Below are 23687 nucleotides of genomic sequence, written 5' to 3' on the forward strand. Positions count from 1 at the left end.
GGAGGGAGGGAGGGAGGGAGGGAGGGGGGGGTATAGGAGGGAGAAAAGGACAGGAAGGATGTTAAGCAGGGGTGAAGGAGAAACAGGGAGGAGAACAGGAGGGGGGGGAAATGAGGTTGAATGGAAGGAGGGAGGCAGGGAGCAGCAATCTGTCAAAGCAGGCAGACTTCTCCTCCGCCCAGTAATCTGAGGTACAGTGTTTGTTTATTTTCTGTCCTCATTTAGACACAGGGACAGACTCGGGGAGGGAGGGAGGGGAGGTTGTTGGCCACCTCGACAAGCCCATTTCCCCAACAGCTATTGTGTTGGGAATTCAAAATAGGGTTCGGCTAACCAAAAACCTCCCCGAGGGTTCTTTGGTGACAAATGAAATACAGCTTTAAGACTCTTTAACATGTTTTTATTTCCAATGCAGGGAGCAAATGATTAACATTCTCTAAATTCTCTGAATCTCCTATTCATTAAGTCAAGGCTGGGTGTATCTGTAGAGAGTAAGTGTGTCTACAAAAACCTCTTCTTCTTCCCTTTTCTGGAGGCTGTCTATCTATGATGTGACAGCATCTGATTCTGCTCTTTAAGCCAACAGAAACATCTCAATCCCACACACTTAACTCTCGCACAAAAGGGGTGATGTGATGTGATGTGCGTGCGCGTTGCGAGTGCAAATGTGAGACTGCAAACGTGCGTCTTGGCCTATTCAGTCACAGCCCTGACTTTTATTTTGAAGGTGAGTGGGGCTCAGCTCAAACAGGCATGGCTATGCTCTGAGTTGTACCCTTCCTTTGCTTTTCTTCTGCTCACAAAGCCAGCAGAACTCAGGACAAAAGATCCAATTACTAGCCAGTAGAAGCAAAAAGAAACACAAACACAAGAGTTGTGTACACACACACACACACACACACACACACTAACACACAGAATGTGCCCACGCGGACATAGACTCAACAAATATACACTCGTGCTGATACACACACACACACACACAGACACACTGACAGTTTAACACCCTCGCTGGAGGGAAAGAAAACTAGGAAGAAAAAAAATCTCTGGTTAGTGTGGGCTCATCGAACACGAATAAGGCTGTTTATCGATCGTATATTGATGTGATTTTAGAAAGAGTTTTTTCCTAAGTAAGGGAAGGCGTTAAGTGAATAACGCTACCTCATATTACAGTGAAATTCAGAAACTTATATAAATGTTGCAAGCTAACAATAACCATCAGTTACCTTTTCACAAAAACAAAAAAAAAATACTTTAACAAACTATCATTGAGTTCTGTTGTGATTTTTTGGTATCAATTCTCCTCACATTTGTCAATCATAACTTATTAAAGCTATCTTGATTTTTTTTTAATTTCAAATGTTCTTACTTTTAGGAATAAATAAGTTATAATTAATAGTCTGTATTTAAGTTTTGTTTCATAGGATGTAGAGGTTTCTGCTGCAGTTGAGTTTTTTTTTTTGCTGAAATAATAGTAAAGTAAGTAATGTGGCAACAGTTGCTACTCTTCTGTTGTGTTATTTTGCTGCTGTGAAACACAGTTGTGGACCCACTGATATGCACAAAAAAACTGTCACATAAAAACCAAACAAATTTTCTCACGACAGCGAGAGCGATCTCAGCAAAATGTTCTCTCACTGAGTCACCGCTGACTAGTCATCATTTGCATTGCCACACAAACTCGTCACACACTTCTGGAGTGGTACCGCATACACTCACGCATACACACACTTCCACACACCTATGCATCAGATTTATCTTAAAATAGTTGCTGAGGAAGAGGATACTTATGTCAAAGTGGACATGTCTGTATGTCTTTATGTCTCACAGGTGACCACATGAGCAGGTGCTTTAGTTGATTCAAAATCAGTTTGCACGTTATCTTGAGTGTGTGTGTGTGTGTGTGTGTGTGTGTGTGTGTGTGTGTGTGTGTGTCGTTGTGTGTCTGTTTGTTTGTGTGTGTGTGTGTGTCGTTGTGTGTTTGTGTGTTTGTGTGTGTGTGTGTCGTTGTGTGTGTGTGTGTGTGTCTGTGTGTGTGTGTGGTTGTGTGTGTGTGTGGTTGTGTGTGTGTGTGTGTGTGTGTGTGTGTGTGTGTGTGTGTGGTTGTGTGTGGGCTTGTGTGTGTGTGTGTGGTTGTGTGTGTGTGTGAGAGCTTGGTTTTAGTAAATAGTGGACTTACAAGACAGGGAGTGTCCTCCTTTGGGCAGGTACTCGTACAGTAAGGGGTTATCATCTCCCATCATTTCAGCCCGTAGCGACAGCAGGCTGTTCTTACTCAGCAGCGCTGCCTTCAGATTGGCTACGGATGAGATGGTCCCACCCCCTGCTCCTCCCCCGGCCTCCTCCGATTCGTTGGGACCAAGGTAGCTGGGCTCCGTGGTCAGAGCCTCCTCCTGTTTGAGGAAGAAGTCGAGGCGTTCACCGCGGCTGTCTGAGCTGTTGGGTTCGGTCACGTCTGCACCTGAAAAGAGATGAAGTAAGAGGAGGTGTGTGAGATTCAGACTGACATCAATAAGGCAAACTAAAGCATGGATATTTAAATGGGTTGTAAAGGAATAGGACTCGAAACATTTGACACCACTTCATGCCTGATTTTGTTTAGGAGGATGAATGGAGTTCATCAAACAAAAAAAATCCCTGACATGATTACTAGATATAACTCTTTTTCACAACACAAAAATACACAATATTAAACCAATCCTTTCAAACCTCTCAGCCCAGTCATCGCTTACACCCTGTGTTTTCAGTAGCAGCTACCAACACGTCACTCTCTGAATCATCTCTTACTCTCCTCAACTCCCTAACATACCTCATCATCACCAGTCAACAAAAATACAGGGAGATCATACCGAGACAGCCAGAGAGAGAGAGAGAGAGAGAGAGAGAGAGAGAGAGAGACGTGGTGTGTGTGTGTGTGTGTGTGTTTGTGTGTTTGACTGAGAGTGTGTGTGTGTGTGTGTGTGTGTGTGTGTGCTTGAGTCTGCTTAGCCGTCAGTGTCGTTGAAAGCAGAGTGTGTAGAGAAGCTGTCAGCAGCAGACATGTCGCTGGAGGTTCCACTGTAGATCTACAAGACTGTCAGACCACACTGCTGACGACAGCTCCTCTCAACGCACACACATATACGCACACAGGCAAATTCAGACAAGAAAACACACTTTCATTGCCTCCTAATTGACATTTAACTGATGACAGGTTTCTTTCTTCAACAAAGACTTGTACAAAAATACACATCACGCACATCACAGACTTTGAAAGAACTGCTTGTCTACACTTTAAAAACAAACACACACACACACACACACACACACACACACACACACACACACACACACACACACACACACACGGACCTCTTAATGCTAATGCAGACTCACAAGTGAACTCCAAGCGAGTGTGTGTGCATAATTACTTGTGATTATTTTGGACAGAAAACGTCTTACATCCTCATGTATTGGTTTAACATTCCACAAAACCCCTGCAGTGAATTAACCCTTCATGGAGAATAAACACATTTGCACCAATAGGACCTTATCTTATTTGGCGAATCAAACAATGACTCCGGTTCAGCCCAAATTGTTTGCCTGCCAAAAGGATTTGTTTGCCACTATTGTTGTTCATGATAGATATAAGTTGGGTCTATTTAAAGGAGTATTTCAGACCTGCTCTTTCTAAATGAAGTGTCCTGAGATAACTTCTGTTGTGATTTGACGATGTACAAATAATAAAAGATAGCTTGATTGTATGTTTCAATTTGAAAAGCAGGCTCTACTAGATTCGTGTTTGGTGCTGGTAAGTGACATCAGGTGGTGAAAATTAAAAATTAAAAACACACTTTTAAGACAATAAACAATATTTGGCAGAAATCACCAACATCCTTCCATGATAGGTATCCCTACTTTAAAAATGATTGACTTTAATACATTGCCCTTTAAAAAATATTAAGTTTCCTGTGGTTAAGTGTGCACCTTTTAAAAAAGGGACAAATAAATGAATCACATCTGTTCTACATTGGAGTGAATAACTATAATTATAACCAACTATAAGAATCCTTCCTGATTTGGGGACATTCTGATCTTAATATCCAGAGATACTTGTGATAAAAAGATGCTAATTTATAAAGTAACATGTTAAGTTCAAGAAAAAAAACATGGTTCTTTTTGGGAAATCTCACAACCTTAAGCCTTTTTTGGGGATTGTTTCCTCTGCTAAAAGAAACAGGGTGATACAAGAGTGCAGCAGAATAAGAAATGTGAGTGATAGAACAGAATAGCTCTATTGTCCATTTTAACTACAGTCAGGTAGTGCTAAGTGTTTCCTGTGCAGCCCAGTGCTCATCTGCTGCAGGGGGAGTCAAGGTGACAGAGACAGTAGTTTGCCTCCACGTCTGGAATACCGATGGGTTTGCAGCCTCTTCACAGCCTATTGGGTCAATGTTGACCACTATATCACACACACACACACACACACACACAGACACCCACACACACGTAATTTTTCTTGTAAGGATAGATAAATGATCCCCGATCAGATTGATGGAAACAAGCTCGGTATGCACGGTTGCACAAACAGGCATAGATCTGAAAGGTGTAGCGATACGAGAGAGATATACAGAACGGGCGGGGGGGGGGAAGAGATGGGGTGCGACAGATAAGAGTGACACACATACAAAGTAATCAGCGGCCATCAAACTCCTTGCAGACGCAGAGGAAGATGTAAAAAAAAAAGGAGATAAAGTAGGAGGAATGAAGACAGAGGAGAGGAGGCATGGACATGGAGAGAGAGAAAGAAAGAAAGAAAAGGCAGGGGAGTGTAGAAGCGGGGGTGTAGAGCTGTGGAGGAAGAAGCACAGAAGATGCACACAAAACACACATCCACGCACACCCCCGCCCCACAAGCACACACAAAGTTAATTAAGGAGGGGGTGTAGGGGTTGGCGCAAGGGGGCACGAGGTGCAGGAATTCATTAGAGCTCTGCCCCCTCCTTCAGTGGGCAGCCCAGCAGCCACAGGAGTCAATCAATAACATAGATCTGCTGTGGGCCAACAACAAACACACACACACACACACACACACATATATGGAGAAAAAAGGAGAGGCAGACAAACGAAGAAGGGGAAGCAAAAGGGGAGAGAGCGAAAAGAGGGTCACCTCTGACCCCCATCTTCCTCCACTCATCTGTTCATTGGGCGAGTGAATGACCCCTGACCACTTTTCCCAGCATCCCCTGGACGTGTGCATGTACAGATGGAACATGTCTGCTCTCCTCCTGGTCATACAGTAACAATCCTTCAGTCACACAAAGAGGATTTGATGGCAGAGTTATGGAGAGGCATTTGCTTCCTGATTTCCTCGCATGAGACAGTCAAAATTCTGTAAACGTGTGAAAATAATATCTCTGTTTTACACTTTAGCAAAGGCCTCCCTCTGTGCTGCTAAGACACTTCGCCACAACATAAAGCATCCTGCTTTCTGAGGATTTATCCACAATTCCGGGTCTTATCTTGACATATTAGAAATTAGTATTCAGCTGACCACAAACAGGCTTCCGCGCCAAATAATCGGAATATACCACTTAATCCTCCTTCACTTATGTAAGCTTTATCAAGCGCTGCATGCGTAGATGGTGGTGTGTTACTTAAACCTCATCCTGTTCTGACAGATAAAATCATTTACCACACCAGAAACAGTTGCACCTAATCCCGTGCATGCAGCTTATGGATTTCATCATACGTGCGGTGGCTTTTGCTGAGGATTTGCAGACACACATATTGTGGCGTCTTTTCAGAGGCAATAGGTTTATGTGGAGTTTCAGAGACACTGTGGTTACATCATTCCTTTGTGCACATATGCTGAGTGTTAACATGCTGGCTGTCATAGGACAACCTATGAATTTCAATCGCATAGGATATGGCTTTGAAGTGCATGGTCAGATCCAAAAAAACAATAGCATTATCTTCTCTTTTTTTGTCCCCCTCCTTTTCTTCTGATTTTACAGTGCAGCGGTCTCCGTACAGTGAAGGGAATTTTCATTTTCCCCTTCATAAAAGAGTCCGAATAATTTAGATTTCTGCTTTCTGAAGAGATCCTCCGTTTAATTTGGTTGCCATGGTAGCCGGGCACCCTTGGCTTCAACATTTATGCTAAATAAAACCCCCTTTTAAAAGGAGAGACAAATATGTGGAAATGGTGGTTCTCTTTGTGTCAATGTGTGTGTGTGTATGTGTGCGTGGACGATGCTGCAAGCTATGTGGGGGCTTGAGTGGGAAAAAGCAAAGGCGGAATAAGACTTGCCTCGGAATAAAAGATGTGTGTGTTGAACTATACCTCAAATGTGTTGTGAAGGATACTGCATTTATCATCCATTGAAAGAGTTACAGCTAATGGAAAGAAGATACAGTCTTGTGTGCTGGGGTTGGAGGCTGCACTATAGATATGAGTGAAGTTCTGTATATATCATATTTGTGTGTGTGTGTGTGTGTGTGTGTTTAAGAAGGGGAGTTTTGTTAGTAGAAAGCATGCTTCAACACTGTAAAGAAGAGGGGAGAGAAGGCCTGAAAAGGGAGGAAAGGGTCATGTGACCTGATTTGACCTCTGAGCTTGTGTTCTGATTGTGCTCAGGGAGTGTGTCGGTGTGTGTATAAGTGTGTGTCTCAACAAGATCCTCCGTCTCCTCTAAACCAAGCCAAATTCTTCTCGGATTGAGTTTTTTGAAAATACATTTTTTGATAAATTGATCGCTTAAACGTAAAATGATACACAACTGCTACTTGTGTTAAATCATACAGCCTGAATGTTGATGGACACACTCCTTTAACACCTCCTCCTTCACACACACACACACACACACACACACACAAACACACCACGCCTTCAACTCAACACAGACAGTAGCCAAGCACAATGGAGAGAAAAAAGTCTAGGGTGGTTAAGCAACGAGTTACTGAGGCTTGTCGACCACAAGAGAGCTGTCAGAGAAGAAAGTAGAGCTTGTGTGCATGTTTGAGTATGGGAGTGCAAACAAAAGAGAAAGACTCGTACACTGTGTAAATCCTTGTGTGTGTGTGTGTGTGTGTGTGTGTGTAAAGTAGAAAGAGGCCCAAAGTTGCCCAAAGTTGGCCTGGTTAATGGCCCGGCCGGCCTGAGGTTGAAAAGGACAAGAGCCGTGTTGTCACAAGACTCCAACGCACGCCGTTTTGTCTATGGATGACATTACAGAAAGAAAACGCCAGCCTCTCTTTCACCCTCCTCTAACAAAAAGCTCGCTTGGCGGACTGTACATGTGATTAGCGTGTGTTTGTCCTCGAGTGGACAAAGAGCAGGGAGGGGAAGGTGGAACCTGCTTCCTCAGCATGCCAGAGTTTGAGAGGGTAAAAAAGTAATTTCAGCCAAGAAGGGGGAGTGAGGCACTAAAACAGCTCAAGAATTCAGAGGCAATTTAAAAAGCAGTGTGGGAGAGGGGAATGAAAAAAATGCTGGGTTAAAAAGGAGGGAGGATGGAAAGCAAAAGAGGTTGTTATTCTCTCTCTCTCTCTCTCTCTCTCTCTCTCTCTCTCTCTGTTGTTTTTAGGGACTAGCCGGGCCACAACCTCCAGGAAAGATAGGGAAGGGTGGGTGGTGGGTGTTGGGTGGTGGTGGTGGTGGGGTGTATGTGGAAAGGCAGGGCAGGCATAAATCAAGCACAGCCTGAAGGCTTTAGAGGAGGGAGGGACAGAGGGAAGAGGGTGGTAAAAGACAGGGAAGAGAGAGAGAGACAGAGAGAGATGATGGTGCTGGTGGTGATGGTGGTACTGCTGGGGGCTCAGAGAAAAAGAGAGAGTGTGGGAGGAGGGGAGGAGAGAAGAGATGAGGAGCACAGCGATTGTAAGAGTGGTGGGGTGAGAGGTGGAAGGTGGGGTGATGGAGTGTGGGTGGGTAGGTGGGTGAGTGAAGGGGGAGTGAGGAGAGGTGAGGGGGAGGTTACAGAGGGTGTAGGAGGGAGGGTGGGTCGTGACGGTGGGGGTGAGCAAGCAAGTGTATGAACGTGAATCTAGAGTAAGGCAGCTAAATTTGAGAAAATGCATTTGGCAGATTCACTGTCTACATTCTGGCCCTGAATGTCCACAATATGAGTGACTTTTTTACATTCCACCCTAAAACGCTTGCTCAAAAGAAATGGTTGTATCATTGTTCTGTATCATCTGAAAGATAAAAAAAAAAAAACTAGGGGCATAGAATCAGCACATACTGTAAAGTGTTTATGTTACTGCCTTATTTAACCAATGTTAGCTCTTTACAATAACGTAACCTGTTCGTATGTTTTGCTAGTTTTAAATCCTGGTCCTCAGTTCATGCCTATTTTGATGTCATTTTTTAAAAGGCCAGACCATTGTAGAAAGTCCCCATAGACTCCAGCTAAAGTGGCAACCATTAACACACAGGATATAGGCAGACTGTTGCTACTGGTGCTAGTAAGTTAACTGCTAGCGAACCTTGAAAGCACAAGTCGGTATTAATAATCAACTTGGCTGTTTTCTTGTCTGTACTTTGCCATTTCCTTTTCTTTCAATAATAAGTAGCAGTAGATTGGGTAACTGTTAAGCTAACTGTTAAGACAGGTTTGTTCTAGTTGGGGTGGCAAACTTACTGTTGAGAGCTTTTTTTTTATTTTTTTAAAGAAACTTTATTTTTTGACATTGAATGATACAACCGAACTAGCTAATATAAAGGATAGTTTCATTACTGCACCCGTCCCTGTTTCTTATGTGAAGCCTGATTACACAGCCTTCAATCCAACAAACAAATTTAAAAAAAAGTATCATTACTTAATACATTAAATACTAGAACAAAACACAACATATAGTTCAACAACATAAGCAGATATTACAAATTAAAGACAAAACAGATATAAAGGTGGATAGCATCAGTGTTGGCATGCTCTAATTCAAGCCATGTCCAAGATTAAACAAGCACTGTCTTTTTAGAATCATTTTTATTTCATTTTAATATTATATATAGGGACATTTTCCTTCTGTTTATACAGTCTATGCTTCAGATGAGTTTTTGAGCTACCAATGACTCCTGTCTCTCTCCACTCTGTTTAACTCTGCAAACTGCTGCAGAGTTGACAGGGAGGGTGAAAAAAATTGGACTTCTTCCCTTCTTTGATCATTATTTTTAGCGATATCCCATGACATCTCAGCGCAGACACCAAAGTGAAGTAAATGAGGTTGGCTTTGGTGATTTGTAATCAAATTGTCATCTTAAGCTCATTCAGTTTTCTGACAAAAGAAACAGGTAGTTCTAATGTAGGCGACTAAAACACAGTACAGGTGATCATGGAGAGTAGGATGTGACAGACTGGGCTTAATGTCGCTGTCTGTCCTACTGCTCGTCAGATGTTGGCAGTGACGCACAGCTAAAATATTGAAGTATTAAGAGGGGGGATGGAGATCTCTACAGACATCTACAAACATAACACTAAAATGATCAAGTGGTCATAAAGTCCTTGAAAAAAAAATGTAAATCAGTTTTTTTTAAATTAGCCGCCTCGGTGTGGACATAGTTTGAGTGAGCAAGTGAACGAGTGAAGGAAGAGAGGGAACAACGTAGCAGTGAGTGCGTGGGGGATGGAGGATTGCAGGGCTCAAGGTAATCTGGGGAGTTAATGCAGCTTAGAGGGACTGAGAGGAGTGGGAGGGAGGTAGAGAGGTAGAGAGAGAGAGACACAGAGAGAGAGAGAGAGTAAGGGGGAGAAGGAGTGATGGCAGAGGGAGAGAGAATATAAAATAATAGGGTCAGCAGGGAAAGGGAAGGAGAGAGGAACAAATGAAGATGTAGCAGAAACAAAAGCCGAAGCAACTGGGGGGGGGGGGGGGGGGGGGGGGGGGGAGAGGAAAAAAGAAAGAGTAGAGGGAGTGTAAAAGCTGGCCAGATAGCAGAGTGGAAGGGGAGAGAGCAAGCCGAGTGAGTGTGAGAGATAAAGAGTGGTCTAATGAAAGGTAGGGTGAGGCTGAGCGAGTTGGCGGGTAGGAGGGAAGTAGTCAGAGAGAGAGAGAGAGAGAGAGAGGGAGAGCGGGGGAGAGGTCTGCATGGGGAAAGAATGCTGGGTGGGGAAGGGAGGCAGACACGCAGGGCTTTGTGCTAAAAGCAAAGAGAGGGAGATGGAGAGATTGAGAAAAGAGAGGTTATGTCTTGGCTTTATGCACGCTCAGGGGAGGAACTGGTGAGCGGGCTTGTGCCCAAAAGCCCCGTCCAGCCTGGTCCAGGGTTGTGTTTGAAGGGTGAGGTGGGAGAGACTGAGAGGGGTAAAGGTTGAGAAGGGAGATAATGGAAAGTGGAGGAGGGAGAACAACAAAAGATTCTGGGTGCGGATGCTGCACAGAGCCTGTGGGTTATTGGTGTGTGGGTTAATACTCTCTGACCAGCTCAGACGCTCGGGGCGACTAACTAGTCATAATGACTTCTTTACTGCTGCCTGGAAATACAAGAGTTTGACAACCCAAAAAAAGTTGGCAGGGTCAATATATTTCCAGATGAAAATTCTGGAATGGATGGCATAACTATTAATGAGAACAGGGAAATAAATGTTATAACATTTACTTTCCTGTTCTCATTTATAGTGCTTTATAAGGCACTTAAATTGTGCCTTATACGAAATTTAAATTGGACACTGGTGAGGAATGATTGTCTTCATCTTAACGCTTTTCCTAGCTTAAGTTTAACCACCTGCTCATGCCTGGAAAAACAACGGCTCTGCTGTGTATGCCTTCAGAGAACACCATGACGGGCCATGCTAAAATTCAACATGTCTAGATTTCACTGTGAATCAGATAACAGAATCAAGAAACTTTTCTCTGCAGCAAAAAAACAAGATCTCTAATTACACTAGTGGACTCAGAGATTGTTTCTTGTTTAATGTCTGACCTTTTGAGACTTTTGATAATGAAGAAAATTCTGTGTAGACATCAAGAGCCCCCTTCAAGTGACTGCCTGTCAAATGTACAAAACCTCTACAGCCACAACAGGCAAACAAAGAGCAGAGGAGCTGTATAAGAGGTTCCTCCATAAAGAGTCAGTGTCACTGTGCTCCATCCACAGAAGGTGGGGGGGTTATGGGGCTGTTGCGTGTCCTCTGTGGAGCATTATAGTGTGCCGACAGGTCGCCCAGTGAACACAGAGTACAAGAGCTATTGCCCCTCTCCCCTCTCTCTCTCTCTGCTCATCTCTCCCATCTTATAACATTAAGACTGTGCCTCTCTGTGCTTGTATCCTTGGCAACCTGCCTCCAACAATGGAGAGAGCTCTGGCCTCAGCATGGGAGGAGTGTGGTGCCATGGAGAGGAAAAAGAAAGGGCGAGGGAGATAGTGGGAGATGGAAAACTGGCAGGCAAGGCAAGGAAGAGAGAGAGAGAGAGAGAGAGAGAGAGAGAGAGAGAGAAAGAGAGAGAGGGAGTGAAGGAACAGGCAGTGGCGTTTTGTGGGGCAGAGACCAGTTTCCGGTCACAACAAGGAAACAGAGCACGCAGGGTTAAATCGAGGGAAGGAAGTGAGACAGATGAGACGTGGATGAGGGAGCCAAACCTGCGCAGGCTGCGGGCTTAGTGTTAGTGGATCATTGGGAGATCTGTGTCAGTCTTAAGCTGATAAAAGTTGGATGTATCTCAAGACCACAGCAGGAAAGATCTGGACCCTGAACCTCACGCCTCTCAGCTGTCCAAAGCCTGTGAAGATGCCACCCTGTTTGACGCAAATCTAATTCCCTAATCAGAGTTCCTGATCCGCCGCCAACACCGAGCTGATAAGGCACAAGGATTGTGTCAATCCAAGTTTGCTTTTTCAAGTTTTGTTTTAAATCCTAAACTTTCCAAAGCCTAAATGTGTGATTGATATGTTTTATGACCTCAGCACTCTTTAAAACATTTCTAACACTGAAATATGCGTATTAAAAGGTGGAGACTTTGAAGGTGTCAAAAAACAAAACTAACTTAAGAAACCATGCTTTTCTGCAGGGGAACAAGGGAGACAACACGACCACAGCATGCTTCCTCTTTGTGTAAGAATAAGAGCAGTAGAAATCACACTATGCGGACAGAGGGGAAAACCAGAGTTAGGGACGCATGCATACAGAGGACTGTGTTCATCTTCTCTTCCCCCACTGCAGCCGAGCCAAGCCATTGAGATTAATTGCTTATGATCAAATCAGCAGAAGCTGTGCAAATTAGAGAGCGGTCCCCACCCCCATCCCCTCCTCTCCTCCCTCACCTCCACAATGTCTCCCACTCACCCACCCACCAACCCCCCAAGCCAGTGGACAGTGCCTGTGACAAGCCCCAGCGCTTATTCGAGCCTACAAACGTGTCATTTCCTCTTTCCCTGGAGAAGAGCAGGGAGCACAGAGAGGGCCCAAAATGGAGCAAAGGGTCAGGCAAACTCTGGACACACATGCATGCACACATACACGCATGCACACGCACACACACACGCACACACGCACACACACACACACACTCAGAGAGACTCAGTGCCCTACTGAGTCTCAAGCAGCACTACTGTTATCTCAAAACTGCTCCTCTCTCCCTTTCTCACTCTCTCATTAAGAAGCCATTAGAGAAAAGGGCAGCGCAGGACCACATGACCCCGTTCTAACCCCTACAACACACCCCTGAAAGCGAGGGCGGGACAGTGGGAAGAGAAAGGATGGAGGGAGGGAAGCAGGGGATATGGTAAAATAAATAAACAGAGTCAGAAAGAGAAAGGAGAGGCAGATAAAAGAGGGAACAGAAAGAGAAATGGGGGGTATTTTTTAATGAAGGGAATATGGTAAGATGAAAAAATGTAAACCACTCAGGGATAAAGGGGAAGATAAGCAGCAACCATATCTGACGTTATATTTTTGGGTTTTTGATCTTCCTGAATTATTTAGGAATATTTTGCTATGACATTGCAGCAATCAATAACGTATCCAATGCAGACAATCATCAGATTGCCATAAAACACCACATAGTACCCATCAAGTCGACATCATGTCTTCATGTTCTTCACTTGCTCTAACGGAACATTAACTATTCACTCCAAGGTGATCAGAAGTTGCAGTGGAAGAACAAAGACGACAAACACTTAGATAGAGGAGGTATGCATGAGTCAGATTGGTAGAGGGAGGTAGAGAGGCGTATGATAAGTATGCAGTGACTTTAGGAGAAGGGGATAATTTGGGAGTGGAGGGGAAGACGGCTAGGCTGCTTCCTTAGTCGGACACAGGAATGCAGAGCGGGCGGATCCCAGTGTGTGCCGTGTGCTTTTCTTATGTGTATGTGTGTGTTTGTACCAGACAGGAATCCCTAACCCTGACAGACTCCTCCGGCTCCACTTATCAAGGCATGAAGCAAGGGTTACTGAGGGTGAGGGGGGGGGGGGGAGAGAGAGGGAAAAAGGGGTCTGGGTGTCCCCCGTTATCATATACACCTCTCATCCCCACCTGTACAACACACACACACACACACACACACACACACGCATGCACGCACACACACACACACACACACACACACACACACACACACAACACACACAAACAGCCCTGTACACAAAAAATCACACACTCAGCATTGGAGCTGAAGGAGCCATGGGAAGGACAAACAGTCCAACCACAAAATGGAAAAAAAAAAAAAAAATCTGTCAGGGTCACATATGCAAACAAAAACTTTGTGTCTCTGCCTCTATCTCTCAATGGTTGTCACCTTGCAACCCTGAAGTATCTTTTTTCTTTTTAAGTCAAGACTTTACAAAGTGTTTACACTCAGGTCAGAAGTGATTTCAACTGGGAAATGTATGTTTAAAATGATACCCCCCCCCCGAAACAAGCCCCTTTTTAGATTCACACACAGATATTGACTTTGAGGTAGAATCATAGGGGCAGAAAAGAGAGGGATAGACAAAGTGGAGAGGAGATCAAATAGAGCAGATGGAGATATTCATTGCACACTGCTGATGGTGTATGAGGGTAGTGAGAGGAAAGAGTCGCGAAGAGAGAAAGAGTGGTGGAAACAATGAGGAAGTACAAGCAGACATGCAGGTGATCCGGGGGCAAAGGGTTTGGGGGAGAGAATGGAGGGAAACAATGGAGAGTGTGGCCTCGTTTTGTGAAAACTTACATCATGGCTAATGACAAAGAGCAGAGGGCGAAAAGTCCTGGGATAGCTTCATGGCTATCTCTTCTTCCACAAACTCCTTTTACTCGATTCAAGCACCAAAAAGTGTTTGTTTGATTCAGAAGAGGATTAGGGCTGGTGAACTTTTTTTTTTTTTTCAGTTCTGACTAATTTCTCAGAATTCTGAGATTAAAGTCAGAATTCTGACTCTATTCTCAGAAGTGCATTTTCAATCATTTTTATCCAGATAATCACAAACAAATCTAAACCACCTCCACTGGTAATTACAGAACTATTTTCAAAGACATTGAAATGACATATCATCAAATGTATCTTGGGAAATTACAAAGGCAACATTGTATTGTAATGGAATTGCATACAGCCATATGCAATGATACCAGCTACACTAGGTTGCAATACAAGCATATCTTATTTGTAAGGAAAATGTGTAATACAACAAGTGTTTGGTTAAGGAAATTCATGTTTTAAATAAATATATTTCTTTGTCCTGCATGAAAATATAAAATCTTTCAACTCGGTTATGGTACAATGCTGCCTTGAGGCAACAAACTAAAAAAGTTATTGATATTGTTATAGTGTACATTTTTAAGCAGGACAAACATCACCATGCGGACCATAGGGTTGAAGTTAATATGTTGAGTTAATATGTTGTTAGTTTTTATTTCAAGTAGATACAGCAACCTGGCATTTTTTTTTTATTTAAGCCCCATTTTCGGTCTCTAACAACTCCTAAGAAATTAAATTACATACTAAAATGACATGCTTTGTTCACCTGGGGCCAGATGCTACATTTGTCTTTAATTAAGTGGTTAAGTGATACGTGGGTATTGTTATGTGGGATTTTACGTTTCCTTTCTCCAAATAGCTGATTTGATATTGTATAAACCTTAACAGTAAGTGTCGCAGGCAAGAAACCATCACAACAAGCTGAAAGATGCTAAAACGACTCTGTGGAGCTGAGGAGCACTGCAGAGTTAAGTGATGTTTCTCTCTGACTTTGTCCTATTACACACAGCTAACAGAACCTGGAAGTTTTGGTTAAACACGCCAACAGATACAGAAACTCTCAGATCCTAATAATGAGGAGGATGTTACCCACAGGCCGCCTCTATTTGAAGCCCCTGGACTCAATAATAAAAACCAAACACACTCACACACACACACACTGTACTCAGGCGGCAGCCGTAGCTCCAGTGTACAATGTGAGTTTAAACAGAAGTGACAGTGTGAATTTTACAGGATGGAAAGGAAGGTTTAAACAGACAGAGGGAAGGAGGGATAGAGGAGAGAAGGAGGGGACAGAGAGTTGTGAAGGACACATAGAGGCTTCCAGGACTGTTTTCAACGCCTCTATAACTATCAAATCCAACAACACACACACACACACACACACACACACACACACACACACACACACACACACACACACACACACACACACACACACACACACACACACACACACACACACACACACACACACACACACACACACACACACACACACACACACACACACACACACACACACACACACTTGTATGTACACAGCCCAAGCCATAATTGTCCCCTGTGGTGATTTTGGCCTCTCCCTCCTAGATTCTCATTGCTGTTGGCCAACTCTTCTGTATCTTTAACACTTTCTTTTTTCTAAAGGAGGAGGAAGAGGAGGGGGGGGAGAGGTTGTCACAAGAGAAGGAACAAGGGATGAAGGAGAAAGGAGAAAGAGACGACTAAAGGAAGGGGGTGTGGAGGGGTGTGACGGCGGAAAGGGGGAATGGAAGGAGAGAATGAATGTGTAAGAGGAAGGGAGACTTTGCCCTCCAGCAGGAACACTCCCACGATTGTGTGTACATGTGTGTACGTGTGTATGTGTGAGTGTGTGTGTGTGTCGAGCTGAGCCTCGGCCAAACCGACACACCCACAGGCTGTAGACCTCTATATCCTGTTCGGGTTGTCCGTTTGTCCAAACATCATGCACCCCCTCCACCCCCTCCTCCTCTTCGTCTCTCCCCTTTTTCTAACTGGTCTGACGAGGGTAGAGGCCGCCGAGGGAGTGGGTACGGTAAATAGAACAAAGCCACCTTTCTAAAATAAACAGAGTGGGAAAGAGGAACTTCAGGTTGACTGAAAATGAGAGAGAGATCCAGCCAGCGGCTTACAGTAAAGCTCTTTTAAAGGTTAAACTCTTCATGAAAGTTACACTTTTCCGATTCTTCCTGTCAGTCAGTCTGTGTGTTTACCTGCCTCTATTTCTCACACACACTCACACACCTTTTCCGTCATCGTATTCCTACTGCTCGTGTTTGGTTGACTCTCGTTTAATGCCGGGGACAGTGTGACACATAAGCCACAGTGGAGCAGTGCTGCCAGGCTCAGAGCTACAGGGCCCATTACTGGCTATCAGATCACTGCAGGAGAGGAGAGAGGCATCCCAGCTCACATCACATCACATCTCTATCTCACATCTCCAAGAGAGGAGCATCATCGCGGATCTCTCATCGAAGAGGAAGCCTGGCTCGCTTGGAAGGCACAGATTTTTCATGAGAAATAGAATCAAATCTGTTTGAAACACCCCTCAATGGGTTTAAGGCCTCATCGTCAAAATCAGACGGCAAGAGGATACTCATTTAACACGTGAACAGGACACTCGTGTGACAACTTGAGATCACATTTTCGCATCTCATCCATTTACTGCTGGCTTGTTTTTATCTGACTTATATTGTTTTGAGTACAGTGTTGGTAGTTCAGGTCAAATTGATGAGTCTAAATTGCTGATAAGCCGAGTGTGTGTGTGTGTGTGTGTGTGTGTGTGTCTGGTTGTTTGTGTCTACACAGTATGTCAGCCCTGTGATTGAATGGACAGGTCAGACTGGTGACTTGTCCAAGGTGTACCCCTCCTCTCGACACCCTGAAGAGGACAAGCAGTATAGATAATGGATGGGAAATAATCAAAAGCCTCTCAGGAGTTCTTTTAAAGATTGTTTTGAGCATCAGAATAAACAGCTAGGCTTGAAGCAAAAGCGATAAGTTTGTGTCTGTGTGTGCGTGCGTGGGTGTGTGTGTATGTGTGCTTTCACTTTAACTTTAACCACATCCACTGATTAATTCATGTAAAGACATTTTGGGTTATGATTTGAGTTTTTTACGCATGTGTGGTTTGTGTACGTGTGTCTGTGTGTGTGTGTGTGAGAGAGTGTTGATGAGAGAGTGTGGGGACTTGTGTTTCCCCTACCATTATGTTAGGGGGGCGGCCCGCCAAGATTCCTTCAAGTGTTTGTGTCGGTGTGTCCCGTCCCCCCCCCCCCCCCCCCCCCCCAATGCTGTAAACCTAGGGGAAACACTGGAGGGGGTACTTCTGCTGTGAATGTTCAACCACAGAAACCTCCTGACCCACCCAGCTCTGAACCGTGCCAACAGGATATCCTGTTAGGATGCATTCTGGGTAGTTTTATTCTTTAACCTGAGCAATCAATGCCAGGAGATGTGCTAAAGTTTTAAAGAACCCAGACACTTTTTTACCGAATGTTTTCAGGTGTTATGAAGGAGTCTGTGTGTGTACTTGTGCGCAAGCTTATTTGTGATCAGTATGTGTGGGGCCATGACGGGAAAAAAGGTTCACACATGGACCCAACCCAGGTGCACTCAGGGTGGGATGGTTAATCTTTAACCCCCCCTCGACTCACACACGTTCACACACACACACACACACACAAACATGAACACGCACACACCTTCTTCTCCTCCTCTCCGCCCAACAATTCTTCTCCAGCCTGTTCCAGGGGCAGGAGGTGGAGAAGTGGGGGGTTTGGAAAAAAGCCATGGTCAGAGGAGTTGGGAGGGGGCAGTTTCCTGTCCAAAATGGCTCTTTTAAAGCCAAAGAATTATAAATAGAGCAGGTGTCAGTATCAAGAACTGAGAGAGAAGGATGGAGAGCGCTGCGAGAGAAAAAGACGGACAGCAAGAGTGTGAAAAATTGTGTGAATGTGTGTGTGGTGTGATGGCGTGATGAAGAGTAGGAGAAGAAGGGGCTTTTAGCTGGTGGACTGCCCATAATGTCCGGCAGGATGTGAGGTCATATGACAAAGATGGCTGGTGGGCAGTGAGAAATGATTGGTTACCACTTTGATAATGGAAACTTCTTTTCCTTTAATTTAGTGGGGTCTCCAGAAGGCTTCCAGGAAAGATGGAGAGAGGTTGAAAGAGTGATATTTAGCCCCAAAAAGAACAAAAAATAAAGAACTAAACCCTGTAAGACATATTTCAAGGGACAAATGATTGTGTGCGTGTGTGGCTGGGCACAAAAAAGAGGAAGGAGAGGATGGAGGGAGGGAGAAGGGGAAACTGAGGGAGGGGGGGTGAGCAGGCCACAAAAGTCAATGGGGTGGGAGGAAAGGACTGAAATCATCTGCGCAGTCAAAGAGGACAAAGAGGGAGAGCAAATAGGGGGTGGGAGAGACACAGAGAGAGGCCTCGAGCACAAAGACAGTAAGAGACAGAAGAGATAATAGACTGACTCTGGAAAAAGTGAGAAAGATGAACCAGGAGTAGCAAAAAAAAAGGGAGAAGACATTGGTGAGAGTGGAAAAAATACAGAGAAAGAGGCCTACACATGATGTAGTTATTTAAGCTGTAGCATGTCAAGCAGCATGCCAGGGAGTAAGGGGTTAAACATTAAGTCCACACAGTCTGAAATATTAAATCTATTTTGGTTTTTAATGAAGGAGGAGTGAATTAGGGAGGAAAAATGAGAGAAGATTATTAAACTGTGAGGCGAGGAAAAGAGGGAGAGAAAAGTAGAGAGAGATGTGCAAAGGGGTGAGGGGGGTTGAAATGTGTTCAGGTGTTTTAAATATTAAACCTATTTCAAGTTTAATGAAGTGCAAATACTATGGGGAGAGTCTTAACTGGAATACAGAGAGGAAGGGGGCGAAAGGGGGATCCGATTCATTATTTCAAGTGTTCACCTTTAGACTGCAGAGACTTGGGGAGAGGAGCACAGGGAGAGAGTGAAAAAAAAAAAAACGAGAGAAAAAGTTTGTGCTGAAGTGAAAACTAGAGGGCAGCTTTAGGACTGTGTGTCTTTGGGACACAGGTGAGTCCAAGAGAGGGGGGTGGGGAGGGGGGCAGAGCTCCAGAGGATGGTGGTCTGAGCTAGAACAAGACCAAACATGCAGCTCAAACTGTAGCACTCCAACGCTCGCAGGATAAACAGGAAAGGGTTCTATGGAAAGATGATTTCAATTTAACTGTGCGTCCATATGTGTGTCAGTGTGTGTCACCGTGTGTGTGTGTGTGTGTGTCTGTGTGTCTTAGCAGTTGAGAAGGGGAACTCTGAGGTTGCAGAGAGAGGAGGCAGAGACGCAGATAAAGATGTTGGATTTCTACAAAGATTCTCGATGTAATCAATGTGCAACAGCTAGAGGGAAATGGAAAGAACAGCCCACGTGTGATTGAACCGTTCATGTCTACATAATCACATGCTCTAAGCTGTGTGTGTGTGTGTGTGTGTGTGTGTGCGTGTGTGTGTGTGTGTGTGTGTGTTAGAGAGAGAGGGAGAGAACATCACACCGGCCATGTACCGGATTGCCAAAATCCCCCAAGCTGCCACTAAAGGTCACAATGTGTGTGTGTGTGTGTGTGTGTGTGTGTGTGTGTGTGTGTGTGTGTGTGTGTGTGTGTGTGTGTGTGTGTGTGTGTGTGTGTGTGTGTGAGAGTGTGCGCGTGTCTGTGTGTGTGTGTGTGTGTGTGTGTGTGTGTGAGAGTGTGCGCGTGTCTGTGTGTGTGATAGATTTTAATACCAGGGAAAAAAAGACAACAAAAAAATGAAAAGTATTTCGAGGGCTGTTATAACGTGGGATGGAGATCAAGCTGGTGTTTGCCCCAAGTGTACAGGAATATAGAAAGAAATCAATCGTTTACTCCTGCTTTCACTTCTTCTTTTTTTGTTTTACGTTGCACTTGAACTGCCAACACGTAAACAAGCTCTACCTCTAAAAATGACAAAGGTGGCACCTACTCTAAATACTTAACAGCCCTGAATGTAATGAAAATACTAAATACATTTTAAAGGAAGACGGTTAAGGTGACAAAATGATGCATTTACAGACTAAACTTTGTGTATAATAGAAACACTTAACCATGAATTGTATGTGAGACCTTCCTATTCTGGAGTCGTAGAGAGGTGCACTTAGAAAAAAGACGCATGAAAATTTAGCGCATGTCAGTTTTAAGTCTTGAAACCTGTCTGGAGTGTTAAATGGGTGTAGTTTATTTTAGGTACAACACATAATACAACAGAAAGCCATCAATGAGGAGAGCAACTTGCCTTATTTTGTTTAACTATTAATCTTAAGTAATTTTTTCTATACAACCAATTCTTTGCTTAAAGTGTAAAAAAAAAAGTGTTTTTCCTAAACTAGTGTTCAACTGCATGAAAGCTCAGAATATTCCATTCCAAGTCAAAAGAAAGAGAGCAGCATGTGTTCGTTTTAGAAAAGCTACAAACAACAAATGTTTCACGTATTTGCTTGATACCCGATCATAATCACCTTTTCTCTGTTGATGAACTAATGAATTACAGGAGCAGAGGCTGATATGAGGCTTCAAAGAAGAATATACTGAAATGTTAAAACAAGCCTGACGCTTGATTTTCAAAAAGCACTCTGTCTCTGATTTGCAGTTGCTTTATAATCCGGGTCTGGAAGAAGCAGCGGGGGCCAAACTAAAAATAATTTCAGGTAATTATTTAAAGGCATAAGCAGACAGGAGAAGCTGAGACTATTTAAAACTCCCCCTCCTCCAGAATGTCATCTTTAATATAGTATTGTGCAGAAAACTCCACGCACACCATCAGATCACTGGAAAGCAGGCATTGCTGGATTTCTCTACTTTCCAATTCATGTATACGATTTCAAATATTTGTGTCAGCAGACAAGGTGAGCGGAAGAAAGAGTGAGATCAAGCGTTAGCGTTAGAGAGAGAGGGGGGAGGAAGTTGAGCGGTTAGTGGCCTCAAAAACACAGCAGATGTTTGCAGGGGAAGGGGATCTAAAGAAAACAAATCCTAATTCCTGCAGCTGTTTATGTCAACATGGGCACACGGCATTTTCATAAAAAATATATTTTCAAACGGCTGCGCGCTAATACACTGAGCCTTTACACAGCCATATATTATCCTTATATTACACAGTAATCCAGGCAAATCCTCAGTCAAGCAGCCCCAACGCCGTGTGTAATAGAAGCAATTCTAATAGTAAAGCACGGACACAGATCACATATGAATGAGAAAGAGAGAGTGTGTGTGTGTGCGTGTGCGTGTGAAGGCACTTCTCATCAATAAAGAATGAAGCAATTAAGCTAATCTCAGACTGACGGTGCCCTTTCTACTTTATATCATATCCCTGTTTGAAAACCAACAACTGGACTTCATGGACTCTGCCCTACCACACAAACACACACACACTCTGAGTAAAACATGTTTGCTCCCTAACCCTTCAGAAACTGAAGAAAATACTCATTATTTATTATTTATTATAATCCTGCTCCCAAATTGACTCTACACTTCACAGCATAACTCAACCCCCCTTACCAAAAAAAATAAAAATCATGCCCTCTTAAAAAACCTCTCTATTTAGTGATTTTTGTTTGCAGGACATTAAATTGAGAATCTGCTCATAAGATACGTATTGGGGGATACAGTTCAATATGTTGTGATACTATAAGCAGGGCAATATATTCGTTGTTTTTATCTGAAATAGTTTATTTAACAGCACAAATTCTGAGAAAATAAAAAATATTTTTTTATTTATTAGAAATGAGGGTTGTCGTGACACCAGATTTTAAACTCTTGTAAGATTCTTAAAAAAACTCAAATGATATTGATATCTGTTTCAATACCACACAAACTACTGCACACTAAGTCTAAGTTAGACAGCGCTTATTCAGTCTTTGGCTCTGTTAAAAATGCAACCGTTTTTTTTTTTTTTTTTACAGCTCCTATTCTATTCAATACTGTTGATTGCTAAAATAACAGAAATTGTATCATTTTAAAACATATGGTGTAATTATCAAAAATGTTAAGAACATAATTGGTAAATTCATTATTTAATGGGTTAATTAGTGTTTGTAGTGTTCAGTCACTAGACAAAAGGTCCTGCATCATTTGCCAATAATCCAGAGTGTGACATGTCTTTTTGTTGTCTTTCATTCTTAACGTCTGTAAAGGACTGAGTTATTACCAGAAACTTTAAATAGAATTGTACATCACTTTCTAATTCTTCCCATATGCTTGTACATCTGATTCGGATCTTCTACCACAGGTGAGAAAATCGGGACTTAAGGAGACTTAAGACTTAAGTCGACAAACTCTCAAAAGCCAATCCAGATCCTGTGTATTTTTGACTCTGACTTGGCAAAAGAAAACTCACCTACTTCAAAGGTTTTTATATTAAGGGCGTCATAATGGTAGAGGAAGAGCTCCCCAGCAAGCGAAATATCACACTGCCCCACTCTCAGGGTCTAATAATGACCTCACTAAACCTGTTTGGCAATCCCCCAAACCTTTGCTAAGCACACAGAAACCACCTCCTGCAAACTGACTGAACACACAATATGAAACACAACCTGACTGTCAAACACAACCCCTGTTCAACGTCATGTTTCCTCACTTGGAACACAATATTTCACTGCTAATGGCGAGGTCGGCACTCTGAAGGAGGAACCCAATAGTTGATACGTTTGTGATACCAAAGCTCTTGTATCCTCCTTGATCCCAGTTTCCAAACCCAATTACAAGCCTGGTGAATGGTTGTTTTTTGGCTTACACCAGTTGAGTCTACACGACTTCCTGTCACCTTTAGGTGAGTAAACAACTCTCCCAATAATGGCTACTTCACCACATCCAGACTTAAACTATACCTTCTACTAAAGTACAGATCCACAAAACTTATGGGTGCGCTTAATGGAGCCATATGCTTTGTGAGTGTTTATGGAAATACTCTCTGACTCTGAAGCTGAAGACAAGATGTACTTATGCAGCTTAAAAAGGCCGGACTGCAGGTTAGAAAATCTGGGACTAAGGACACTTAAGGCTAAGCGGACAAACCCACCTAAGCTCGTACGGATGGTCTCCCATGCCTTTCGTTTTCTGTCTCTGCTTCTCTTCTCTCTCTCTCTTACTCTCATTACCCCTCTCTCTCTTTCTCTACCATTTCCCTCCTCTTGCCCTTTCCAGAAGGTCCTTCCCTAAACCCCAGAGAGAGGGGGAGGAGCCTGGGTTGGTGAGGACGTGCTGGTAATCCGTGCAGTGACCCAGGTCAATTCAATTATCCTGTTTTCTTTCGCTGTGCGACGTGTGTGCCCATTTCACAGCCAACTCCCTTAATGCACCCAGGATTAGCTTCTCTTACTTTTAATGATCTACCTATCGACGCCTTGGGCCCGCGCGCGCACACACACACACACACACACACAACCACACACAACCACACACACACACACACACACACAGAGTGCTAAGTGTTTTCTAGATTACTTTTT

General features: G+C 43.6%; 1 protein-coding gene across 4 annotated transcripts in view; it reads right to left on the reverse strand.

The window, feature by feature from the left end:
• zbtb46 (zinc finger and BTB domain containing 46) overlaps nucleotides 1-23687 on the reverse strand; it is a 60960-nt gene that overhangs the window by 14138 nt on the left and 23135 nt on the right. For all 4 annotated transcript variants that reach the window (XM_061057151.1, XM_061057150.1, XM_061057149.1 and 1 more), the window contains exon 4: nucleotides 2180-2461. In XM_061057151.1, the coding sequence (XP_060913134.1) occupies nucleotides 2180-2461 (282 nt within the window). The remainder of the gene's footprint in view (nucleotides 1-2179; nucleotides 2462-23687) is intronic.

The sequence above is a fragment of the Labrus mixtus genome, chromosome 15 (assembly GCF_963584025.1).
Source record: "Labrus mixtus chromosome 15, fLabMix1.1, whole genome shotgun sequence".
In the NCBI taxonomy this organism is placed as follows: Eukaryota; Metazoa; Chordata; class Actinopteri; order Labriformes; family Labridae; genus Labrus; species Labrus mixtus.